Source organism: Pangasianodon hypophthalmus, chromosome 26, assembly GCF_027358585.1.
Source record: "Pangasianodon hypophthalmus isolate fPanHyp1 chromosome 26, fPanHyp1.pri, whole genome shotgun sequence".
NCBI lineage: Eukaryota > Metazoa > Chordata > Actinopteri > Siluriformes > Pangasiidae > Pangasianodon > Pangasianodon hypophthalmus.
Genome location: NC_069735.1, coordinates 157,501 through 177,228, shown reverse-complemented (window position 1 = coordinate 177,228; position 19,728 = coordinate 157,501). Strand labels below are relative to the sequence as shown.

Genomic DNA, 19,728 nt, shown 5'->3' with positions numbered 1-19,728 from the left:
TCAGACCTAGTATATTTATTTCACCTAAATACCTGTACAGTAATTATCAATCATAATAAACAGATGAACGTATGAAATCTGAATGCAGTGTCTGAAACACTAAAGACACAGAATTGTTGTTATAAAACCTGAAATAATCAGCTATAATCAACATCTTGTAGGTGAGAAAACAGGAAATGCTTTCAGAATGTTTGTGGAAAAGATGACTGTCCTTTGTGGTGGCTCTAAAGGTGGAGCTGTCTTAATTGTAGACTTGTTTGTCACCTTCATGTGGTAGGTTTGTGGAAGAGGTAGGATATCTTTAAAGTGAGCTGTAAAACAAAGACCTGGACATGGCAGGGCCTCATCTTAAAACCGGTAAAGGGGGAATAACCCTATTTGTATGTAAACATATGTGACACAGTAAGCCTATTAGAGAAGCAGCAGTCAGCCATAAGACAAGGATGGAAGGAATTCAAGATTAGACCATGATATTTTTATTTTTGTATTTATATGATTAATTTACATTTATAATATTAGGCATTCAGAGTCAGATTTCTTTGATGCTGAAGTCTATGTTAAGATTTTAATGTGTTTGCCTTGTATTCTTTAGATTTTGTTTGTCAACCATTTTGCCTTCAACTGCTTCCAACCCCTTTCTTATCCTCTGACCAGTTTAGGGTTACTACAATATTTTTACATTTCTTTTTCTTTAATTTTATGTTCTTTTAAATGAGCTCAATCTTTTATGTAATAACTGTAGAAGTACACAATGAAGAAACATCTTATCTCATTTTCCAGTGGATTTAATCTTATTTCTGGCCATTTTGGACTGAGAAATGTTAACAAATTTATTTTTAACTTAATGTTAAAAGAAAGACAGAATGAAGTCTTTCTTTCACTTACCTTTACTTCTGCCCTGGCTGTAGAACTGTACCTGTATGCTGCTGCTTCAGGTGTGTAAGTCTGCGTCACTGAAGATAATTTCTTTCGCTTTCAATTATTTGTGAGATGCAATAAATGAATGTGTTGGCAGCTCTGTACTGTACAGTATGTCAAGAGCCATGAGTGCATACACTCAGTGGTTTCTTTATTGAGGTTAATCATATAATCATAGTCATGATTGAACTCATAGGTCAAACCACAAGCAGGCAACATTAAAGAAGAATAATCCATTATTGTTATAGCCTGTAAGAATTTTGGACCCAAAAGGAGAAAGCAGACTCAGGGACAGAAGGTTAAAATGGGTTTTATTGAAGGATAAATGTAAGTAGTGATGTGTGGAAAGGAGTGTGAAACAAACAAGAGCCTTGGCCTGGACCATGACAGTACCCCCCTCTCCACTGGAGCCTACACATGACCTGCTAGGCTTGTCTGGATGGGTCCAATGGAAATCCCGGATGAGCTAGGGGTCCAGCGCAACCAGGTACCCTCCAGTCCGTATCCCTCCCAGTTGACCAAGCATTGCAGGCCCTGTCCCTGATGGCACACGTCCAGCAGCCGCCTGACAGTGGAGGCAGGGTGATCATCCATGACCCTGGTGGGTGGAGGGGGATCAGCTGGAGAGCACAGAAGGCTCTCATGGACCAGCTTTAGCTGTGAGACATGGAAGGAAGGGTGGATTCTCATAGACCTTTGTAATTTGAGCTTTGCAGGGTGGAGCAGGCCACTTTCCAAATCTTGAGGCAACAATGGATGTGGGCTTGAACAGATGGGACCACGATGTTGTTCTCCTGTACAGGAAACAATGGAGGCACATAACCCAGAAAACATTCAAAGGGAGACATACTAGTAGCAGGCAGAGACGAAGGCCCAATTGTCAGAATCCATGGTTGGCCACCGGAAGTCTTGCCTCAGCAGGTCTAGTGTACAGCTGGAACCAGGGTGACAGGCAAACCGGAACAAGTCGCCCCACTGTAGGACCTGGGAACACGCAGAATCAGGAACAAATAAGCGGCAAGTGGATCCATTGCATGGGTCAGGTTGGGTGCATTGAGCCTCCTTTACCACAATCTCAATCAATGTCAGGGCTTGATATTCTTGGAACTAGGCCGGTATATGATGGTAAAATTGAACCGGCCAAAGAAGAGAGCCCAGCTCCTGGAGTCCAAACAAAACAAGTGGTGGAGGAGGTGAGTCTGGTGAGGGGTACCGCCACATGGCTGTAATCCCTAGGAAGCCTAGGAAATGTTGCAGTTGCTTCATGTTGGTAGGTGTGGGCCACTCATCCACTGGTCAGATCTTCTCGGGATTGGTTTTGATGACAGAAGGGGTTCCAGTTGATAATCTTCCCTGCAGTCAATGTGGGGGTTATGTCTCTTTAGCCACAAGTGTCCCAGCACCCACGGGAAAAATGGAGCTCAGGTTCAGCTGAATGCGCTAACCATGGTTGCCAGAGAGGACAAGGAGTAATGCAGGCCAGGAACTTTTCATCCAGAGCATTAACAGTGATGGAGACTCCAGCCGTTCGACTGGCACACTAGCCTGGGAAGCTAGTTTTGCATCTAGAAAACAGCATTTGCATCATGTGCATCAGCATCTGAGTTGACCAGAGCTAGCAGGGGGATGGAAAGCTGGTTGAAACACAGATTGATTTGGATCTGTATGCAGAGGAGAGGCACTGAAGAGGTAGTTTGGCTCACCAGTAGCCCATCTCATCTACTGGTGGGACCCCCTCTTTAGGCCAAAGCAGGCAAGTGACAAGGAAGTGACCCAGTTGAACACAGTAGATGTGCTCACCTGCTTTCAATCTCTGATTGTGTTCTGCAGTGATAAGCTGGGCCTGACCCAGCTGCATGGGTTCTTCCCTGGACAGAGTGAGACTGGAGAAGGCTCAGGACTGGGTGGCTGCTCGATGGCCATGTTAATTCAATCTGTAACGTCCTGGTGTGAGTGCAGGTTTACATTACAACCCCTCAGGAGTCACACCTGATTCCACCTGTTTAATCAGCTGATCTTGTGTTTCAAAGTTTTATGGTTGGTCTTTTATGATCCACAACGCCTACTTCGATCAAAAGGTGCAGGTTCTTTGTTGGTACCTTGAATTGTGAAGGCTATAGCAGGGAGCAGAGCTTTCTCTTACAAAGCCATAAGAGTCACGCGTTCACTCAGGTGTGTTGACGGTGGAGTGGCTGGTCACTTTATGTCCCAGGAGCCCTCATGTCTGTGTTAGCTTCTGGCTCTCCCTTTTAGTTATGCTGTCACAGCTAGTCTTACCGGAGTCCTTGCTTGCACTCTTGCCAGCTTGCCTCTGTAATTTTAACCATTACATGACAAGAGCATACCTAATAATCTGTTTCCCTCTCTCTCGCTCTCTCTCTCTGTCTCTGTCGAGGGATGTTGACCACATAGTACACAGTTATAGAAGGGAATGATTTATAATCGCACTATCCATTAGCACCCAGATGAGGATGGGTCCCTTTTGAGTCTGGTTCCTCTCAAGGTTTCTTCCTCATATCATCTCAGAGTGATTTTCCTCACCACCATCACCTCTGATTCGCTCATTAGAGATAAATTTATAAATTTCCCCCAAAATCATAACAGCTACATAAGCTTCTAATTATTTTTTGGATCTTGATGACCCTTTACTACTTGAAATAAATGATGTACTGCAAAGTATTTGCTTTAGGCAAAAATTCTTGCTTTATTGTCTGTATTCAGTGGTTGTGTTTCTTTTTAACAGTTGTATTTTTTTCTATTTTTCTTTGACTCTGTGATCCAGCAGTGACCAATCCACCATCTCTTTCTATATCCAGTTCTTTCTTTCACTATATTTATGCAGAGTTTTGTCTTTCTTGATAAAATATATATTTATGAACTAGACACTTTGGCTACCAGGTGACTTGAGGCAGGTATTGCCCGTGAGAGAAAACTGAAAGCCCCCCGTTCAGACTGTTGTGGCTGCAGAGTTGCTCATATCGAGGCCATATACCATAACGCAGCTGGGACTCGAGCGCGCTGCTTCCAGATGTTACACCGCAGATGTGACCATCGCTGTCTTGAAGATCACCACTGCTTTTTCACCTTCAACAAAAGAGACAATTTCCTTCAAGTTCATCTGGTTCTTTCTTCTAAATAAACACAAAGGTTTAATAATAATAATCTGGTGCTGATGAGCCAGAAAACTATTTCTTTTTTTTTTTTTTCTTTTTTTTTTTTTTTTTTTGGTAAAACCAACCTGATCGTTCCTCATTTTAACGCACAAACGTCGCTCCACATTGTACCATTTTATTATTATGACTTTTTCTTGAAACGACTTTATTCTTTAAATCTTGTATTTTTATTTTAGCCCTGAAACTAAATTAGTACGAACACTAGTAGTTGGAGGCTGAGACATCCTTGACCTGTTTTCTGTGATGTCACGCCCCCTTGCGGCTGTCCAGTTGAAAACCACTGCAGTGGAGAGAAACCAGGAGCTGTCGATGCCTGACTTTTATTTTGAAACCCGTGGTCTGGCCGGAAGTTCAAATGCTTGACGTAGCAACATGTTAAACGCCCCGCCCACTTCCGGTGATCCTTACATCATATTCCAGTCCTCGTTTCCGTGATAAGTATCTGTAGATCAGCGGTATGATGATGAAGGTGGTGATGAGGAGCAGTGCTCAGTATAGAGTCTGATGTCTGTAGTTAGATCAGATGACCGACTATGGCTGATCTTCACGCGCAGGTAGCATCAGACACTCTGCACTGTAAATACCCCTGTAAATACCCCAGTAATTACCCCAGTAACCCCGGGTAGGACTCGGGAACGGGTTTATTCTGATGCATGATGGTACTGAGGTTATTTTAGCGGAAACCGGATATCCGGTTGTGTGCAGGTGTTACTCTGTGTGTACGTGGCGCTGACAGCGTGAGCGAGGTTTTATTATTTGTTTAGTTTATGATTGTAACCTTTAACATGGACCTCCTTCCGGAAACAGAGCGATGTTGCTGTTGTGCACTTCCTGTGTTCACACTGACTTCCGCCAGTGCCACTGCCTGAGCGGCGTGCAGCTGCAGGAAAACAGTCAGCCCCAGGCGCAGTCACTGCACACCACAGAGCTGATTCTTCTCCTCTAACAGCACAAGCCAAGAGTTTTATTCCTCTTACACCACAGCAGTTTACCAACAATTACTGTTTACATGATTAAAGAACAAAATGTCAGAGTTTTTATCTGTTTATAGTTACATTTAACACTTGTGTTATAGCAGCTATAAACAGGCCACTAATAATAAACAGATGAAACACGTGTGTAATCACTGATATGGAAGGAGTCTCCAGTGTCAGCGCTCTGTAACAGTCAGAGGTAAAGCTGTAACTTTAACTTTTTTTCCGACGTCTTCAGGACAGAGGAGTTTACGCTTCTTTGCGGTTTCTCAGTAACATGCGGAACAAGCTGCGATTCTTTCTCTTATTAACGTGAAGAGAGAGAATAAAGAGACTCTGGTGAGGAAACGAGTGTTTATAGCTGCTATAACGTAAGCGACAACAGGAACTGACTCGTTTCAACATTAAATGTAACTATAAACAGATAAAACATAAATAGTTGACAAGCTAGTGAGGTATAAGAGGAATAAAGCATTTCAAGGCATGCTGTTAGAGGAAACTAATCACTAACGTGGAGAAAAGACGCATTTATTCTTATGTAAATATTTTAGAAACGTATAAATGAAATTCTGTGTTTTATGCAGGAAGATCTTTCAAAAATGTCCTACAGAGAAAACTGGAAGTAAGTCTGTTTTTCTTTTCTACATTTGTGTTGTGTGTGTGTTTTATGTGTGTGTGTTATTTGTGTGTTATTTGTGTTGTGTGTGTGTTTTATGTGTGTGTTATTTGTGTAATCACTTGTTATGACTCTGTTTTGAAGCTTTAAAGGTAAAGTAAGGTTTAGGTTTTGAGTGGCGGCGCGTTGGAGTGGCGGCGCGTTGGAGTGGCGGCGTGTTCTTTCTGCTGTCTGTGGCGTGAGGAATAATGAATAATCGTTGCGCTCTGGACTCAGACAGAAGTTGGATTTTTTGCTGCAGGCTCGTGAGCAGAAGCAGGTGTTAGTGCTGAGAGTATCGGATGATAATATAACTGCAGTGTTGTGATAAATTATAGAACAATAAGCTTTTCTGAGATATCGTATCTTTTTTATTACTGCTCTTAATATTTTGTTTTAACACTTAGAAGCTGATTGGAAATGGCTTATGCGATGTTAACATCTTTTTAAATAAAAACTTTTTTTAATGTAAAACTAAAAATGCAAATATTTTTGTTACCGTTAACTAAAGTATCATCAGACAGGTTTTTCTTTATTTTTGTGAAATCATTAGCTCGCCTGTATATCGTGATACATTTGGTGTATCGTAGAAAAGCATTTGAGAATTGATGTGTAATGATATTTTTGTCATTTTGCCGAGCTCTAGCCGGGATTAGAGTTACACTGATCTGACTTTTTCTATTTCTGTACCATACTGACTTCCTCACCGTGTGGTTTCTGGACTTCATCATGTTTTTGTGTGTAAAGATGTTCTGTGTGTTTGTAATTATATCTCGTGACACTGTAATGAGCAAAGCCTTTCTCTGGCCTTGACCCAAATCTCTGAAACAAAAGAGTGTATAGGAGCATTCCTGCATGTGTGTGTGTGTGTGTGTGTGTGTCAGGACGAGTTCATTACTGCGCAGACTTTCTGGTGTGTATTTTAGGTGAGTGTTTATGGCATGTTGGTGTTCATCTGCGCTCCTGTGCACTTCTCTGTAGAGTACAGCACGAGAAACTGCACGTGAAGCACCGAGGCCATGAGGCCATGCACGCTGAGATGGTCCTGATCCTCATCGCCACGCTGGTGGTCGCTCAGATCGTTCTGGTGCAGTGGAAACAGAGACACTGCAGATCGTACACCGTGAGTCTCTCTGCAGAACTGATTGATTAGAAATGTTGATAAAGAGCAGTATCAGCACAAGCAGGCTTTTAATCTTGGTTTATCAGATGAAGCTACGCTGTGTTTAATGACTCACAGTTTGGGATGCGTGGTTTCAGTGATTCGTTTGGATTAATTTAAATTCCACACGTATTGATTTGGCCTAAACGTAATGTTGGTTCTCTGGACTAAGATTCTGGTCTGTGGTCAATGAAACATCATCACATAGAAACTTCAGGCCTGAAAGAAGTCTGACTGTACAGTGACTGGCAGGAGCCACAGCCAATCAGGAGAGAGAGTGCGAATGTAAACAAAACAAATAGGAGTGAAAGAATCGGATAGTTTACTGTAAGAGGAAAAAGGATTCAGGAGTGAAGGAGTTTTAGTTTTTTCTCACTGAACAGATGATTGTTCTTCTGTTTAAATACTGCAGAGATTTCAGTGTGTGTGTGTGTGTGTGTGTGTGTGTGTGTGTGAGCAGTTAGTGACACTCCTGCAGATGTGGGTGGTGCCTCTGTATTTTACCATAAAGCTGTACTGGTGGCGGTTTTTGTCCACATGGGGCATGTTCTCCGTCATCACCAGCTACGTCATATTCAGAGCCACACGCAAACCTCTGTCCGGGAGAACGCCCAGGTGTGAAGAATAATCAGTCATTTTACTCAACATTAGTGCACTTCTTATATGATTTTTATTATAAAGTTTTATTATAAAGTTATTATAAAGAGAAACGGCCTTTGTGATGTTTTACAGGATGGTGTATAAATGGTTCCTGCTCATTTACAAGCTGAGCTACGCTGTAGGTGTACTCGGTTACCTCGCCATTATGTTTACGCTGTTCGGATTCAACGTTTTCTTTAGGTATGTGCACTCTGCCTCAGCATCCGACTTCAACAAGCTGAAATAGTTTGTCTAAATCAGAGGTGTCAAACATACATACCTACCCATAAAGATTTCTGGACCACTAAATGAAATTAGAATTCACAACTGAATAAAATCGAATGTGAAAACGAACGCTTTGTTATTCCACTAGGGGGCGAAATAGAGCAATAATCTCAGGGCTATAAACTCAGCTACTCAATAAATGTGTCATGATCTAATTCTTCATTGGAAAGTTAAAAATGTTCCTAGAGATCTAATGTAGGGGTTTCACAATAATGTGGTTGAATATTTATGCAGTCACAAATTTTACCTTTTTATTTGGAACTAATTTTGCAGTATAACTACATACAATTTTTACCTCCTACTACAATATTGTGGCCTATTCTGTGTCGAAATGTGGGAACATTCGGGGGGTGAATACTTACGCAAGCCACGGTGTCTGCATAGTAAAACCATCATTTGGGAAATGAATTGCAGTGTGTTTACGTATTATTCAGATAAAAGCTGATGAATGCAGACGTGTAAGAGAAAGCGTTTGTGATGTTCGTCACTCACTGGACGTACCGAACGGAATCTGGTCCCAAAATGAGTTTGACACGTCTGGTCTAAATGGATGTTAAAATATTAAATGAAGTTCATTGCTTCTGGTTTTGATAACGAGTGTAAATGAGGAAAAGCGGCTGGTTTTAATTGGCCAGGATCAGAGCGGAGGACTCGATGGATGTGGGCGTGGTCATGCTGTTCTACGGACTGTACTATGGAGTGATGGGACGAGACTTCGCTGAAATCTGCTCTGACTACATGGCGTCCACTATCGGGGTAAATCCTCTTCATTTAAACACCGGTCCCATAACGTGAACTTATTCACACACTTCTGGTGTTTTATACGTTCATTTATTTCATAATTAATCTTTTTATTAACGAGATCCCAGTGTTGCATTTTTCCAGTCTGTAGTAACAGCTCACACAGGGACCAGTACACGGATTCTGTAAGGAGACTGTTACTGTGGTGTAAGAGGAATAAAACGCATGTTGATGTGCTGGTATGGAACAATAATCAACTGTATGGCGGTATCAGTAACTCTGCTTCATCACACCACCCTGCTGTTGATTCTTTTCCTATAACAGCATGACCCAAGTGTTTTATTCCTTCCTGTATATAATTGCAATCTGACATTTCCTCAGCATCAAGTTCTCCTAAAAAGTGTGAAAATTTTCCAGCATTTTCCCGTTTTGTGTGTTTCAGTATTATAACATGGGTGGAATGCCGTCTCGGAGTCTGTGCCGTGATATATGTGCCGTGTGTGGACAGAAGACTTTAGTGGACGTGGACGAGGAGGGCGCCATCGAGGACACCTACCAGCTCTCCTGCAATCACATGTACGCTAAGCTGTTGAGGGCTTTCAGGAGCATTCCACTGCACGGCTTATTTCATCAAAAACTCCTTAAAGTTTTGACACTAAACTAAACGATAAATGTGAGACACGTGACTGTGACGTTTTTACACTCAGTAATATCTGAAAATGTAAAAACGTTTATCAGTTTCTTTACTAGGAGTTGAATTCTTGATGAGTTTTTCTGCTCTGAAGATTTCTGAAACGTTGAGATGTTAAAGATGTTAATGTTGTTGGCTGACAGATTTCATGAGTTCTGTATTCGTGGCTGGTGCATTGTGGGAAAGAAGCAGACGTGTCCATACTGCAACGAGAAGGTCGACCTGAAAAGAATGATGAACAACCCGTATCCTTCACCTTTATTTTATTCCATCAGATGAACTGATCCAGGTGTTTTTATACTATATTTTTGTGGTATTTAATGTTTGCATTCAGATGAAGTTGTGTGTAAAGCGTCTATAGATATAAAACCTCTAGTTTGTTGTTTTTTCTTCCTTAAACGTGAGCTCCAGCTGGGAGAGGACACACGTCCTGTACGGCCAGCTTTTGGATTGGCTCAGATACCTGGTTGCTTGGCAGCCGATCATCATCGGTATTGTGCACGGGATAAATTTTTCACTTGGTCTCGAGTAAAGTGTCATTAAGCGTCTTTAAAAAGTGTGCAGTTGTTTACCGAATTATTTATTTATAAATTATGACTTAATGTAGGAAATGTCTTCTGTAGCATTTTATTTATTTGATAAACAACATGGCAGCCTCGGACTTTATCAATTATAATAATTCTCAAAAACAAGTTACAGCAACTGAAACACACACACACACACACACACACGCCTCATAAGTGGCCTTTATTACTCCTGTCGAAGCTTATTATTGTGTATTGTACACTCTTACACCACAGTGCTGTCGTATTCTGGACTCTGATTGGTCAGAAGGTGTTGATTAGTTCTCTATAACAGCAGCTCTGACAGTAGAGCAGGTTTATATTAATGCGCTCGCTCTCATACCTTATCGTTTCTATAGTAACGGCTCATTCACAGGGACGCGTACAGCGGACGCTTTGCTGATGATAAACGGAATAAAAACGTGTAATGGTCGATGTGTAGTTTTCTGTAAGGAGACGTTTATTTAACATTAATGTAAGGAGTCTCCAGTGTCGGCACTTTAAAAAAAGGGAGGCTGGTGAGGAAGCGATTGTTTATAGCTGCTGTAACGTAAAGAAGAACAGGAACTGACTTGTTTCAAAGACGTTCCACGACATTAAACGTAACTATAAACAGATAAAAAGTCTCGTGTTGTTGATTAATTGTTGGCAAGTTGCTGTGGTATAAGAGGAATAAAACACTTCCAGACGTGCTGTTACAGCTCTGCATCACTCCATCGCTGATTAATTTCCTAAAACCGCACGGCTTTAAGTCTGTTCCTTAGTTACAGGTCGTTTAGTCGTAGCACAGAATCAGGACTAGCTTTTCTTCTGGATTTTGCTAATGAAGTCTGAGAAACGCAATATTTTACTCAGCTGCTTAATTACAGACATATCAAAGTTAAAGCGTCTGTCTTTACACACGTCTTTATTTAGCAAGACAGTTTTGTTAGTTAAAATAGTGTTTATTTAAATTGTGATGTGTGTGTTATTATGACATCATTTACAAATTGAGATTAACGTGCCATGGGAGTGTGATCACACTTTACCTGTGTTTCATACGATCCAGGTGTTGAGTTGTTTGGCGTTAAGGTGAAGTCAGTAGCGGAGTGTCGATTGCTGATTAGATGTCGCAGATCTCCTCAGTGTGTCGTACTTTGTGTTACGTTTGTGGATTTTTGTCACATGACTGTCATTATTTCTCAGAAATCCGTTCTGTAAGTTCGGAACAGCTCACTGTGACGGGATGCTGCTAAATCTGCTGGTTTGTTTGTTGGTTTGCATGAAATAATTCTCGTGTGATGTGAAAGTCGATTAGCTGAAGCGATAGTGTTGCATCAGAATCTTATTTATTTGTTAAAATGATTTAAATTTGCACTTTAAGAACATGATGTAGGTTCATAATAAATTGTGTTTCCATGTTTAAGTTGCTGCCGTTGCACATCACAGTATTACACACGTGCACACTAATGCCACTGTTTACTGCAGTTCAGGAATGTTTGTGCTTTTCCTGCTTTTTGTGCTGCTTCATTTGCGAAGTGAAAATGAATGATGTTCACTCAAAAACCTGACTAAAGGTGTCAGTTGATTTAGTTGTATGATTTTCAGGTTTATAGATTATATATTAGAAATCAGGCTGGTGTGAGGCGCGTGTACGTCGCATTCATTCAAACTGATTTGTATTTTAACTTTAAGTTTTTCTTGGCCCAAACTAAAGTAGCCCAAAAATAATTGGCCCAAAATTAAAAAATAATTAATTGAGCTGCCAGTTCCCACCCATCAGTCCGCTCTCCTCTAACGTACGGCAGCTAGGAAAGCGCCGTCTGCCCTCTTCCACATACATGAGCTCACAGACATCCACGATTGGCTCGTGTCACTGTGATTGACAGGGAGAGAGAGTATGCCCCTCCCACCCAGAGACCACGCACACAGATTTTGACATGAAAAACAAATGAATGTAATGTACACGGCAACATGGTGCAGCAATCACAGCGTGCCAGATAAACAATAATAAAAAAACAAAAACAGTTAAACTGCACTGGTGTGATTCAGTGAGATTCAGATCAGAGTGACGAGTGAGCTGAATAATCTCTTTTATTTCATTTATTTAGTTTATTAATTTTATTTGATTTATTTGGTTTATTAATTTTATTTGGTTTGTTTGTTTTATTTGATTTATTTTATTTATATATTTTATTTGACGTCTTTGATTTATTTGATTTATTTGGTTTATTTATTTTATTTTGTTTGTTTTATTTGATTTATATATTTTATTTGTTTTATTTGAGTTATTTGATTTATATATTTTATTTGTTTTATTTGAGTTATTTGATTTATATATTTTATTTGTTTTATTTGAGTTATTTGATTTATTTGGTTTATTTACTTTATTTGTTTAGTGTAATTAATAGAATATTTGAATGGAATTGCATTTAACATTCAGTTGTTAATAAAAATGCATAAATACTGATTTTTCTTATTTCCGTCTGGTGCTTTTTCCTACTTTTTAAAGTTGGCACATGTTTAAAGAGACGCTATTTGGTTTATGATAAATTACAATGTTAACAGTTTGTAATAATTTCTTTTTTTCTTGTTGTTCACTTTTCCTGGGAAGATTAGAAGCAAAAACACTGAGTGTAAACGGTGAGAAAAAAATGTGTTCAGTTATAATTTTCCTAGAAAAGATGCACAAACATTTCTGCAGTTAATAATCATATTTTAATGTTATTCAGCATCATGACTTCTCGACATTGACACCAACATTAGAAATCAAAGCTTTAAACTGTAAACAAGCAAACCTCAATGAAGGGAATTGGGAATTAATTTGGTTTATGGCATTTCTGGTAAAAATAACACATTAAAGCTTTTTTTTTTTTTTTTTTTTTTTTTACAGAGCATGAACATTCAAGCGGAATTTTAAATCATCTAGTAAATTTAACATTCCTAGATTGTTCTTTTTTTTCAGTACAAATGAAACTGTACAACAGTGAACAAACAATCCGAACAAAATCCGACAGAATCGCAGGATTTTAATGTGACAGCAAAAATCTGAAATAGGGATTATGTTAGAGTGATGATGGAAGTACTATTGCCATTGAAACGTATTATGAGTGAATTAACCAGGCTGTTCTTTTATTACGAGTTGGTAAAACATGCCAATATGAAACGATCCCATATATAGATGTGTATATAGCAGAAATATTGAAAGAGTTCGATATCGACCCTGGCGCTGAATTAAAGAGCTTTATTACGTTACCTACTGGCCAAAGAGAAAACTATTAATAGACATCCTGCAACAAACTAGAAAAACTCACCACTTTTTGCACTTTTCTTTGAAACATTAGTCAAGATAAATACATAAATATAGAGATTTTTTTCCCTTTTAAATATTTTAAAATAAAAATAGAGGCCTGATATTTGCTAGTAAAGTCCTATAAGAAGGCGAGACGACAGCGTGTTAATGTGGATCTACTTTTAGAGCTCTTACACTTCCAAAGTCTAATAGCACAGAGCAAAGTCCATGTACTATAAAGTATCAATGTGTGTTATATATTATTCTAGATTTTATTTACTAAGTGCACTGAAATCACTGAGAGATGGACGTGACCATCAGGAATTTGCTTTAACGTGCAGCGTGAATTAAACATGTGAAGTTTGTATGCGACTTTAAATAGTGTCATTAAATTCAGTCTTAAAGAACAGTGATGGAGAACGTTGCTGAATTTCAGTGTAATGTTGTTCACATGCACGAGGCATAACTCAGGTTTAGCAGTGAAGGCCGAGACGTCTCAGGTTCAATCCCCAAACACATGCTCGTCAGATCTCATAAAACTCTACTACAGTGCAGCAAATACGTGGCTGTGAGTGGCTGCTAAATAAAGCTGTGGTCACATTAAAACTCCAGACCTGGCAATCTTTACGTGTTTTGTGTAGGAGCTCTGCATTTTAGCACTGGAGTAACGCTGCTAAGGGTCATCACTCAAAAATACGCCAAAAGAGCACTCTTCTTTTTCCTCAATAAAACAGCAGATGAGTCACTTGGTACTGGAATCTGGAGTGATTGACAGTCGTGTAAAACGACGCTTTCAGCCACAAGAGAAATAAAAAAGAAAAAAAAACTTGGTTCAAAAAAATTCTGAACAAGAACAGATGAAATAATCCTACAATGAAGTGTCAAATTTAACACTTTATATGATGATGATGATGATATTATATCATAATTATTAAGTGAATAATTCAATGCTAAAGTATTAATAACTATTTTAAATTCTGTATTTTTGCAGCACTGAGTTATAAAAGGTTGGCGAGAGGCAAAACTCCAGATTCCTCCATGTTTATTAAAGGGTCAAAGAGTGAGGTCAAAGTTCACCTAAGCTAAACTTTTCTACAGGGTGAGAAATGAAAACAATACGCAAATGTGTACAGTGTGAACTGATTCCTGCATGTAGACTGAACCTGGAAGCTAAATGTGACCACACTTTAACTTTACAAGCCTCAGCTCTCCCAAATATTCATCTCATAGCACTGACAATAATTATTCAAGACGCATCGATCCATTCCAGCAAGAACGAAGCAGTTAGCGCAGGAGAGTAAGCGTGATGGATCTGCAGCAGAAGTGCAAGAGATGGATACGGATCTATGAAGTACCGAATCACTGAAGGTAACGGTACACCTTAAAACAGTGATTACCGGAGTCAGCCACAACAACATGGCCGTCAGAGGTCAGGGCGAGACCCTGCGGCCCGTAAAGAGGATCCGCCGCTGTGTTGATGTAGGACAGAAAAGAACCGCTTCCATCAAACACCTGTCGGAACAGAGGGGGTGAGTACACAGTTTATTACACTCACGTGATGGCGTTTAAGTGTAAACACTACTGATGCTTTTCCAAACTGACGCTCGAGTCCCAGAGACGGTCCACATTTCTACTCTCGCCTCTGAGCACACCTGTACCAGGTATTCGTGGTACTTCATGGCTTGATTCAGGAGTGGTAAGAGCTCACAGATGTAAACATGAACGTGATTCTCTTAGCTTTAATACCTGTATGCGACTGTTTCCCCAGTCAGCTACGATGATATTCCCGTTAACGTCCACTGCGACGCCTGTGGGAGCATTGAACTGACCGTTGCCTTCACCGTTTGAGCCAAATTTGAGCAGGAACTCACCTTCAGCACTGAACACCTGTAAATAAGAACAGAACCAATCTAATAAACTGGAGGACAAACGAAAGCAGGGATTAATGCTGGATTATCCCACAGCGCTGTAGAATTCTGGATTCTGTAACTATAACAGCAGCTCTGAGTGCAGGTTTAATTCAAATCACAGGTTTATATTAATTAATAATTGATTTATTAACTTCAAGAGAGAGAATAAAGAGAGGCTGGTGAGGGAACGAGTGTTTATAGCTGCTATAACGTAAGTGACAACAGGAACCAACTCATTTCACCGATGTTCCACAACATTAAATGTAACTATAAATGGATTAAAATTATGACAAGTTTTTTTTTAATAAATAAAAACTTGTTAGTGCTGGCAAAATGCTGTGGTACGAGAGGAATAAAACACTTGGGGAAGTGCTGTTACAGGAAAATAATCAACTTCAGATTGGTAACAGTATTACGCTTGCTCACACTTCCCTGTTGTTGATTATTTTACTACAACAGCATGCCCCAAAGTTTTTATTCCTTACATACAGTAGGTGTTGTGGTGAAATTATATGAAATATTGTTTCTTGTTAAAGTTAAGCTGTTACACATGCTCATGTCTCCATCAGGATGCTGCATGGAGGCTGTAATAAAACTTTCGGATCCAAATCATAGTTTGAGTTGAAGAGAGTTCCAGTTTCTCCGAGCTTCTGTGAACTTACTGTTCTAAACTTGAGCACTTAACCCAAACTGCTGTAACATGACTCATTATTAAAAAGATAGTTAAAGAACATTTGAGTTTTATTTGGTGTTGCTTACCTTGACTGAATGATTGTGAAAGTCAGTGACAATTATTTCATTATTATTGTTGACTGCAGCAAAATGGGGTCCTGCAAAGACAAAGAGTGTAAATTCAGCTGCAGAATTTCTGTATAAGTGACTTGATGACTCTAAATTGCTCCTAGGTGTTAATGAGTGTGTAAATGTGCGTGTGCATGGTGATGTACTGGCAACACGTCGTAGCCGGGTGTATTCCCACCTCACACCCAGTGTTCCCGAGATCCAGATCCACCACCCTGACCAGGATAAAGTGCTTACTGAAGATGAATGAATGATGTATTTTCTTCATCTTTTACCTGTCTTTACCAAAGGTGCCAATAATTCTGGGGCTGTACTGTAAAGAGTTCACAAAAAAATAAAATATATAGGAAAAACTCCCTGAGACAACACAAGGAAGAAACCTTGAGAAGAACCAGACTCAAAAGGAACCCATCCTCAGCTCGTGACACCGGATCGTGCGATTGTAAATCATGTGGTATCTTTATACACATGCTTACACTGTGTGTAATACTGAGTGCTGCGTATTATATTACCTGCGAACTGTTTGTCACCGTTTCCTCTGCTGCCAAACTTTGTTACAAGTTTCCCACTGGGCTGGAAGATGAACACCATACAGGCCTTGTTGTCCACAACAATAACGTGACCATTCTGATCCACAGAGACGCCCTTTGGACCCATCAGCCTACCAGACCCCAGCTTAGCCTACAGAACAGAAAGATCCATCAATAAATGTTATCGATATCTCTTTTTCCTATTCTTCCACCTTTAGATGAAATTCAACAAAACAGAACTGATCTACCTACCAGGTGTCACATCTCTCCCATGCTGAATCACTACTGACACCCTCACAGTCCATCCTGCACTCACAGCTATGAATCTTGGGAATGATTTGGGTGACATACTCAACTTCTCTGAGCACATCACATCCACCAGTCTGAAGATTTCTTCTTAACACCCTGACCCTTTATGCCTATAGAATCTCTTCAAATTCTTATACAAGCTCTAGTTATCTCCTGCTTCTTACCAGGTCCGTAACCTCATGCGCCTGCTTACTGAGATCAAGTCTGCACCACATGACCTATTGTACCTCTGTTCAGATATACACATCAGTCTTGAACTAAAGGTTCAAACCTGTTTTGAAAACACCCTCTTGGTCCCTGACCTTTGTAATATCTGAGAGCCAAAGGTTTGTAGGGCAGCGATGGCTGAACAGTTAGGGCTTGGACTACTGACCAGAGCGTGAATGTGAACTGAATCCCAGTACCCACTGTTGGGTCCTTTAACCCTCATGTGCTTTGCAGTTGTAAGTCATTTTGGATAAAAGTGTCTGCCAAATGAATAAATATAAACTCAACATCTCTCTGCTTCAGTGTCCTCGCTCCTCAGTAATGGAATGAGCCTCTACTCTGAACAGCTCTGTGTCTCTGTTGCTCTTACCAAAGTCTAAAGACAGAGATGCTTTGTTATGTACGTTTGTATTTGTTATGTAAGAACAAATGCTCTGTTATTTTGCACTGCAATTCCTTTCCACAGATTCCATTAATCCTTTGTATTCTGCTCTTTTGAATGTCTAGTTCTCCTCAAACATGAGCCAGAACTGACCAAGCATGCAAATACAAAATCAGCATTCTACCTCTTAGAGTACAGGTTCTGAACCCTGGTCCTGGAGAACCTGGAGAACCCTGTCCTGCCCTTTTTACTGTTTATTGTTTTAGCATTCCTAACTCACCTGATTCCACTAATAAATTACTTAACCGCCCTTCCTGAGTTGAATCAGGTGTCAGAGCAGGAAAAAACATAAATGTGCAGGAGAGAGGGTTCTGCAGGACTAGCATTGGGAACCTGTTTCTTGGAGTGCACTGTTACTGTGACATTTAAGAGCATTCACCTTGTATTTGCCATCACTGGAGAAGATGCTAACCCACTTGTTATCATAGTCAGCGATGATAATGTCACCATTTGGATGCACAGCGACACCAGTGGGCCTCTGCAGCTGCCCCGGTGAACGGCCACGAACTCCAAACCGGCTCTGAAACTCTCCCTCATTGGAGAAGATCTGAACAATCAAATGGAATATAACTACAGCAATCAGTGCTTATTTTGGAACATTAATGTAAAAGAGTCTTAAGCTATTTATGTGCAATTCAATATTCCTAATAAATTCCTAATAAGTGACCTATTCAATCACTTATAAAAGGAGTATTTAACTAATACCTTTGAAAATTAAAGCAAAAATGACTGAAGAAATGTCTTAAAAGACAATAAATGCTAAGCCTTGATGTTCATGTTTGATCCCATAGCAATTAAACATTCTTTTATTGAGAATTAATTGCAATTTTTAGACATTGATGAAAAAGTGACTTCTAATCACCTGCACACACTGATTATTACTGTCTGCAATCAGGATACTTCCTGATGAGGCAGCTACACCCTGTAGATTGGTGAATTCACCTTTATTCCTTCCTTTTGTTCCTGTGGAATAAATAAATCACGAATAAGGGACCAGACTGAAGACTATAGCAATGCTGTAAGGAAAGAAGGATATGATCTTATTCTCCACACGCTTCCTTGCTAATAACAAATTGTCTGATTAAGAGGTTGTTGTGAGCCACAGTTAATTAACTCAGAGTGACTCAAGAAGGTGCATGTATGCAAGGATTCAGAAATAAAACCCTGTTGATTCAATAGAATATATGATTTGCACTTCATGCTCTGTGGTCATTACTGATGACGTCTATTTAGACCACGTCTATTTAACAGGAGCTAAATCTGGTGGTTATTGTGCTTACCGATTCTGAAGATAAGATCATCTTCAATGGGATTTACTTTCTTCTTGGGTGTGCTGAACAAGCTCCCACCTCTGCGCAGCCCTTTCTGTCGGCTCCTGCTACCCGGGGACTTGGCACTCCGTCTCCTCGCACCACCATCACTGGAGCCTGTGGAGGCAGCGTTGGCTCCAGACGTGGTGGTGGGAGAATCGTCTGGAGAACTGGTGACCTTCAGCCGGAAGGGGCTTCCCTTGATGTGCTGATCATAGAGTCTCAGCGCCAGACTAAAGTCCCCCTCCTTGTGCAACGTGTACAGGAACTCATAGGTGCCATTCTTATGATCCAAAATCTCTCCATCCATGACACTGCCATCAGGTGTGAAGACTTCTCCCGAGATGACAGCATTGCCTGACTTGCACAGGCCCCCTGACTTGTCTCTGGTGGTTATGATGATGGAGGTTGGCTGACCTACAATGCATTGCTCTAGACCATCTCCTGAAGCCTCAGTCTGGCTGGCTACCGCATTGGTGGTGATAATGGCACCCAGGTTGTGGATGGACTTACGAAGTCCTTCCACTTCCATCATAAGCTCCAGCTGATCGTTCTCCTCAGGTTGGAGGGGAAGGCCCTGACTGGCCAGCTCACTCAGTCGCTCTCCAAAGTCTTTATGAGTCTGCAGAACAACAGCCTCACTTGCCCCATCCAACGCCTCTCCTGTCTGACTACAGTTACTGCTGATTTCAGCCTCCTCTTTAAGCAGAGTGTCTAACTGATTCTGCAGTACCTAAAACCATACAAACACATGAACCTTCTGCTTCAGTCCATCTGAACAACTGAAATAAATAAACATAAATTCTATCATTTACTTGGAAATGCAATGTCCTGTGACTCCACTAATTGCTGCACATTGTGTTTCTTGATGAATGAATAAAATGTGTGCATGCATTCATACACACCTTCTGCTTTAATCCATAGGTGACCTCTAGCTCCATGAGCAGGACACTCTTACGTGTGTCCAGGGTCTTGTGCAGCTCACTAAAGGAGAAGTGGATGTCCTCCTCGATACAGTTCTTCTGAGTGCTCAGCTGCTGCAGGATGTCCTTCAGTGTCTGTACAGCATCTCTGATCTGGGGAAGCCTGGATGATAATCAACCAATTCAGACAATCAAACTAAACTAAACAACTTTCCATACAGTAG

General features: G+C 40.4%; 2 protein-coding genes across 4 annotated transcripts in view; one reads left to right on the top strand and one right to left on the bottom strand.

The window, feature by feature from the left end:
• Nucleotides 1-4,504: 4,504 nt before the first annotated feature.
• rnf175 (ring finger protein 175) lies at nucleotides 4,505-12,250 on the top strand. Of its 2 annotated transcripts, none has more exons than XM_026910892.3 (9): nucleotides 4,505-4,645; nucleotides 5,650-5,687; nucleotides 6,702-6,843; nucleotides 7,343-7,497; nucleotides 7,615-7,722; nucleotides 8,442-8,562; nucleotides 8,990-9,123; nucleotides 9,382-9,483; nucleotides 9,650-12,250. In XM_026910892.3, the coding sequence occupies exons 1-9, from the start codon at nucleotides 4,625-4,627 to the stop codon at nucleotides 9,768-9,770; spliced, it is 942 nt and encodes a 313-aa protein (XP_026766693.1). In that variant the 5' UTR covers nucleotides 4,505-4,624; the 3' UTR covers nucleotides 9,771-12,250. The 2 variants fall into 2 exon arrangements, with proteins under 2 accessions (XP_026766693.1, XP_034156238.1); XM_034300347.2 differs by lacking the exon at nucleotides 4,505-4,645 and adding an exon at nucleotides 4,652-4,828.
• Nucleotides 12,251-12,637: 387 nt separating this feature from the next.
• Nucleotides 12,638-19,728, bottom strand: part of trim2b (tripartite motif containing 2b) — a 13,029-nt gene continuing 5,938 nt past the window's right edge. For both annotated transcript variants that reach the window (XM_053230011.1, XM_026910893.3), the window contains 8 exons: nucleotides 19,487-19,667; nucleotides 18,552-19,314; nucleotides 18,134-18,234; nucleotides 17,651-17,818; nucleotides 16,296-16,464; nucleotides 15,742-15,812; nucleotides 14,819-14,959; nucleotides 12,638-14,584 (listed from right to left, as the gene is read on the bottom strand). In XM_053230011.1, coding sequence (XP_053085986.1) covers nucleotides 14,432-14,584; nucleotides 14,819-14,959; nucleotides 15,742-15,812; nucleotides 16,296-16,464; nucleotides 17,651-17,818; nucleotides 18,134-18,234; nucleotides 18,552-19,314; nucleotides 19,487-19,667 — 1,747 coding nt within the window. In that variant the 3' untranslated portion in view covers nucleotides 12,638-14,431. The remainder of the gene's footprint in view (nucleotides 14,585-14,818; nucleotides 14,960-15,741; nucleotides 15,813-16,295; nucleotides 16,465-17,650; nucleotides 17,819-18,133; nucleotides 18,235-18,551; nucleotides 19,315-19,486; nucleotides 19,668-19,728) is intronic.

Excerpts from the sequence above, each read along its gene's own strand:
- rnf175 (XM_026910892.3), top strand. The coding sequence starts at position 4,625 with ATGGCTGATCTTCACGCGCAG. Across the intron at positions 7,498-7,614 it reads CTGTCCGGGAGAACGCCCAG|GATGGTGTATAAATGGTTCC; the intron begins GTGTGAAGAATA and ends GATGTTTTACAG. Across the intron at positions 8,563-8,989 it reads ACATGGCGTCCACTATCGGG|TATTATAACATGGGTGGAAT; the intron begins GTAAATCCTCTT and ends TGTGTGTTTCAG.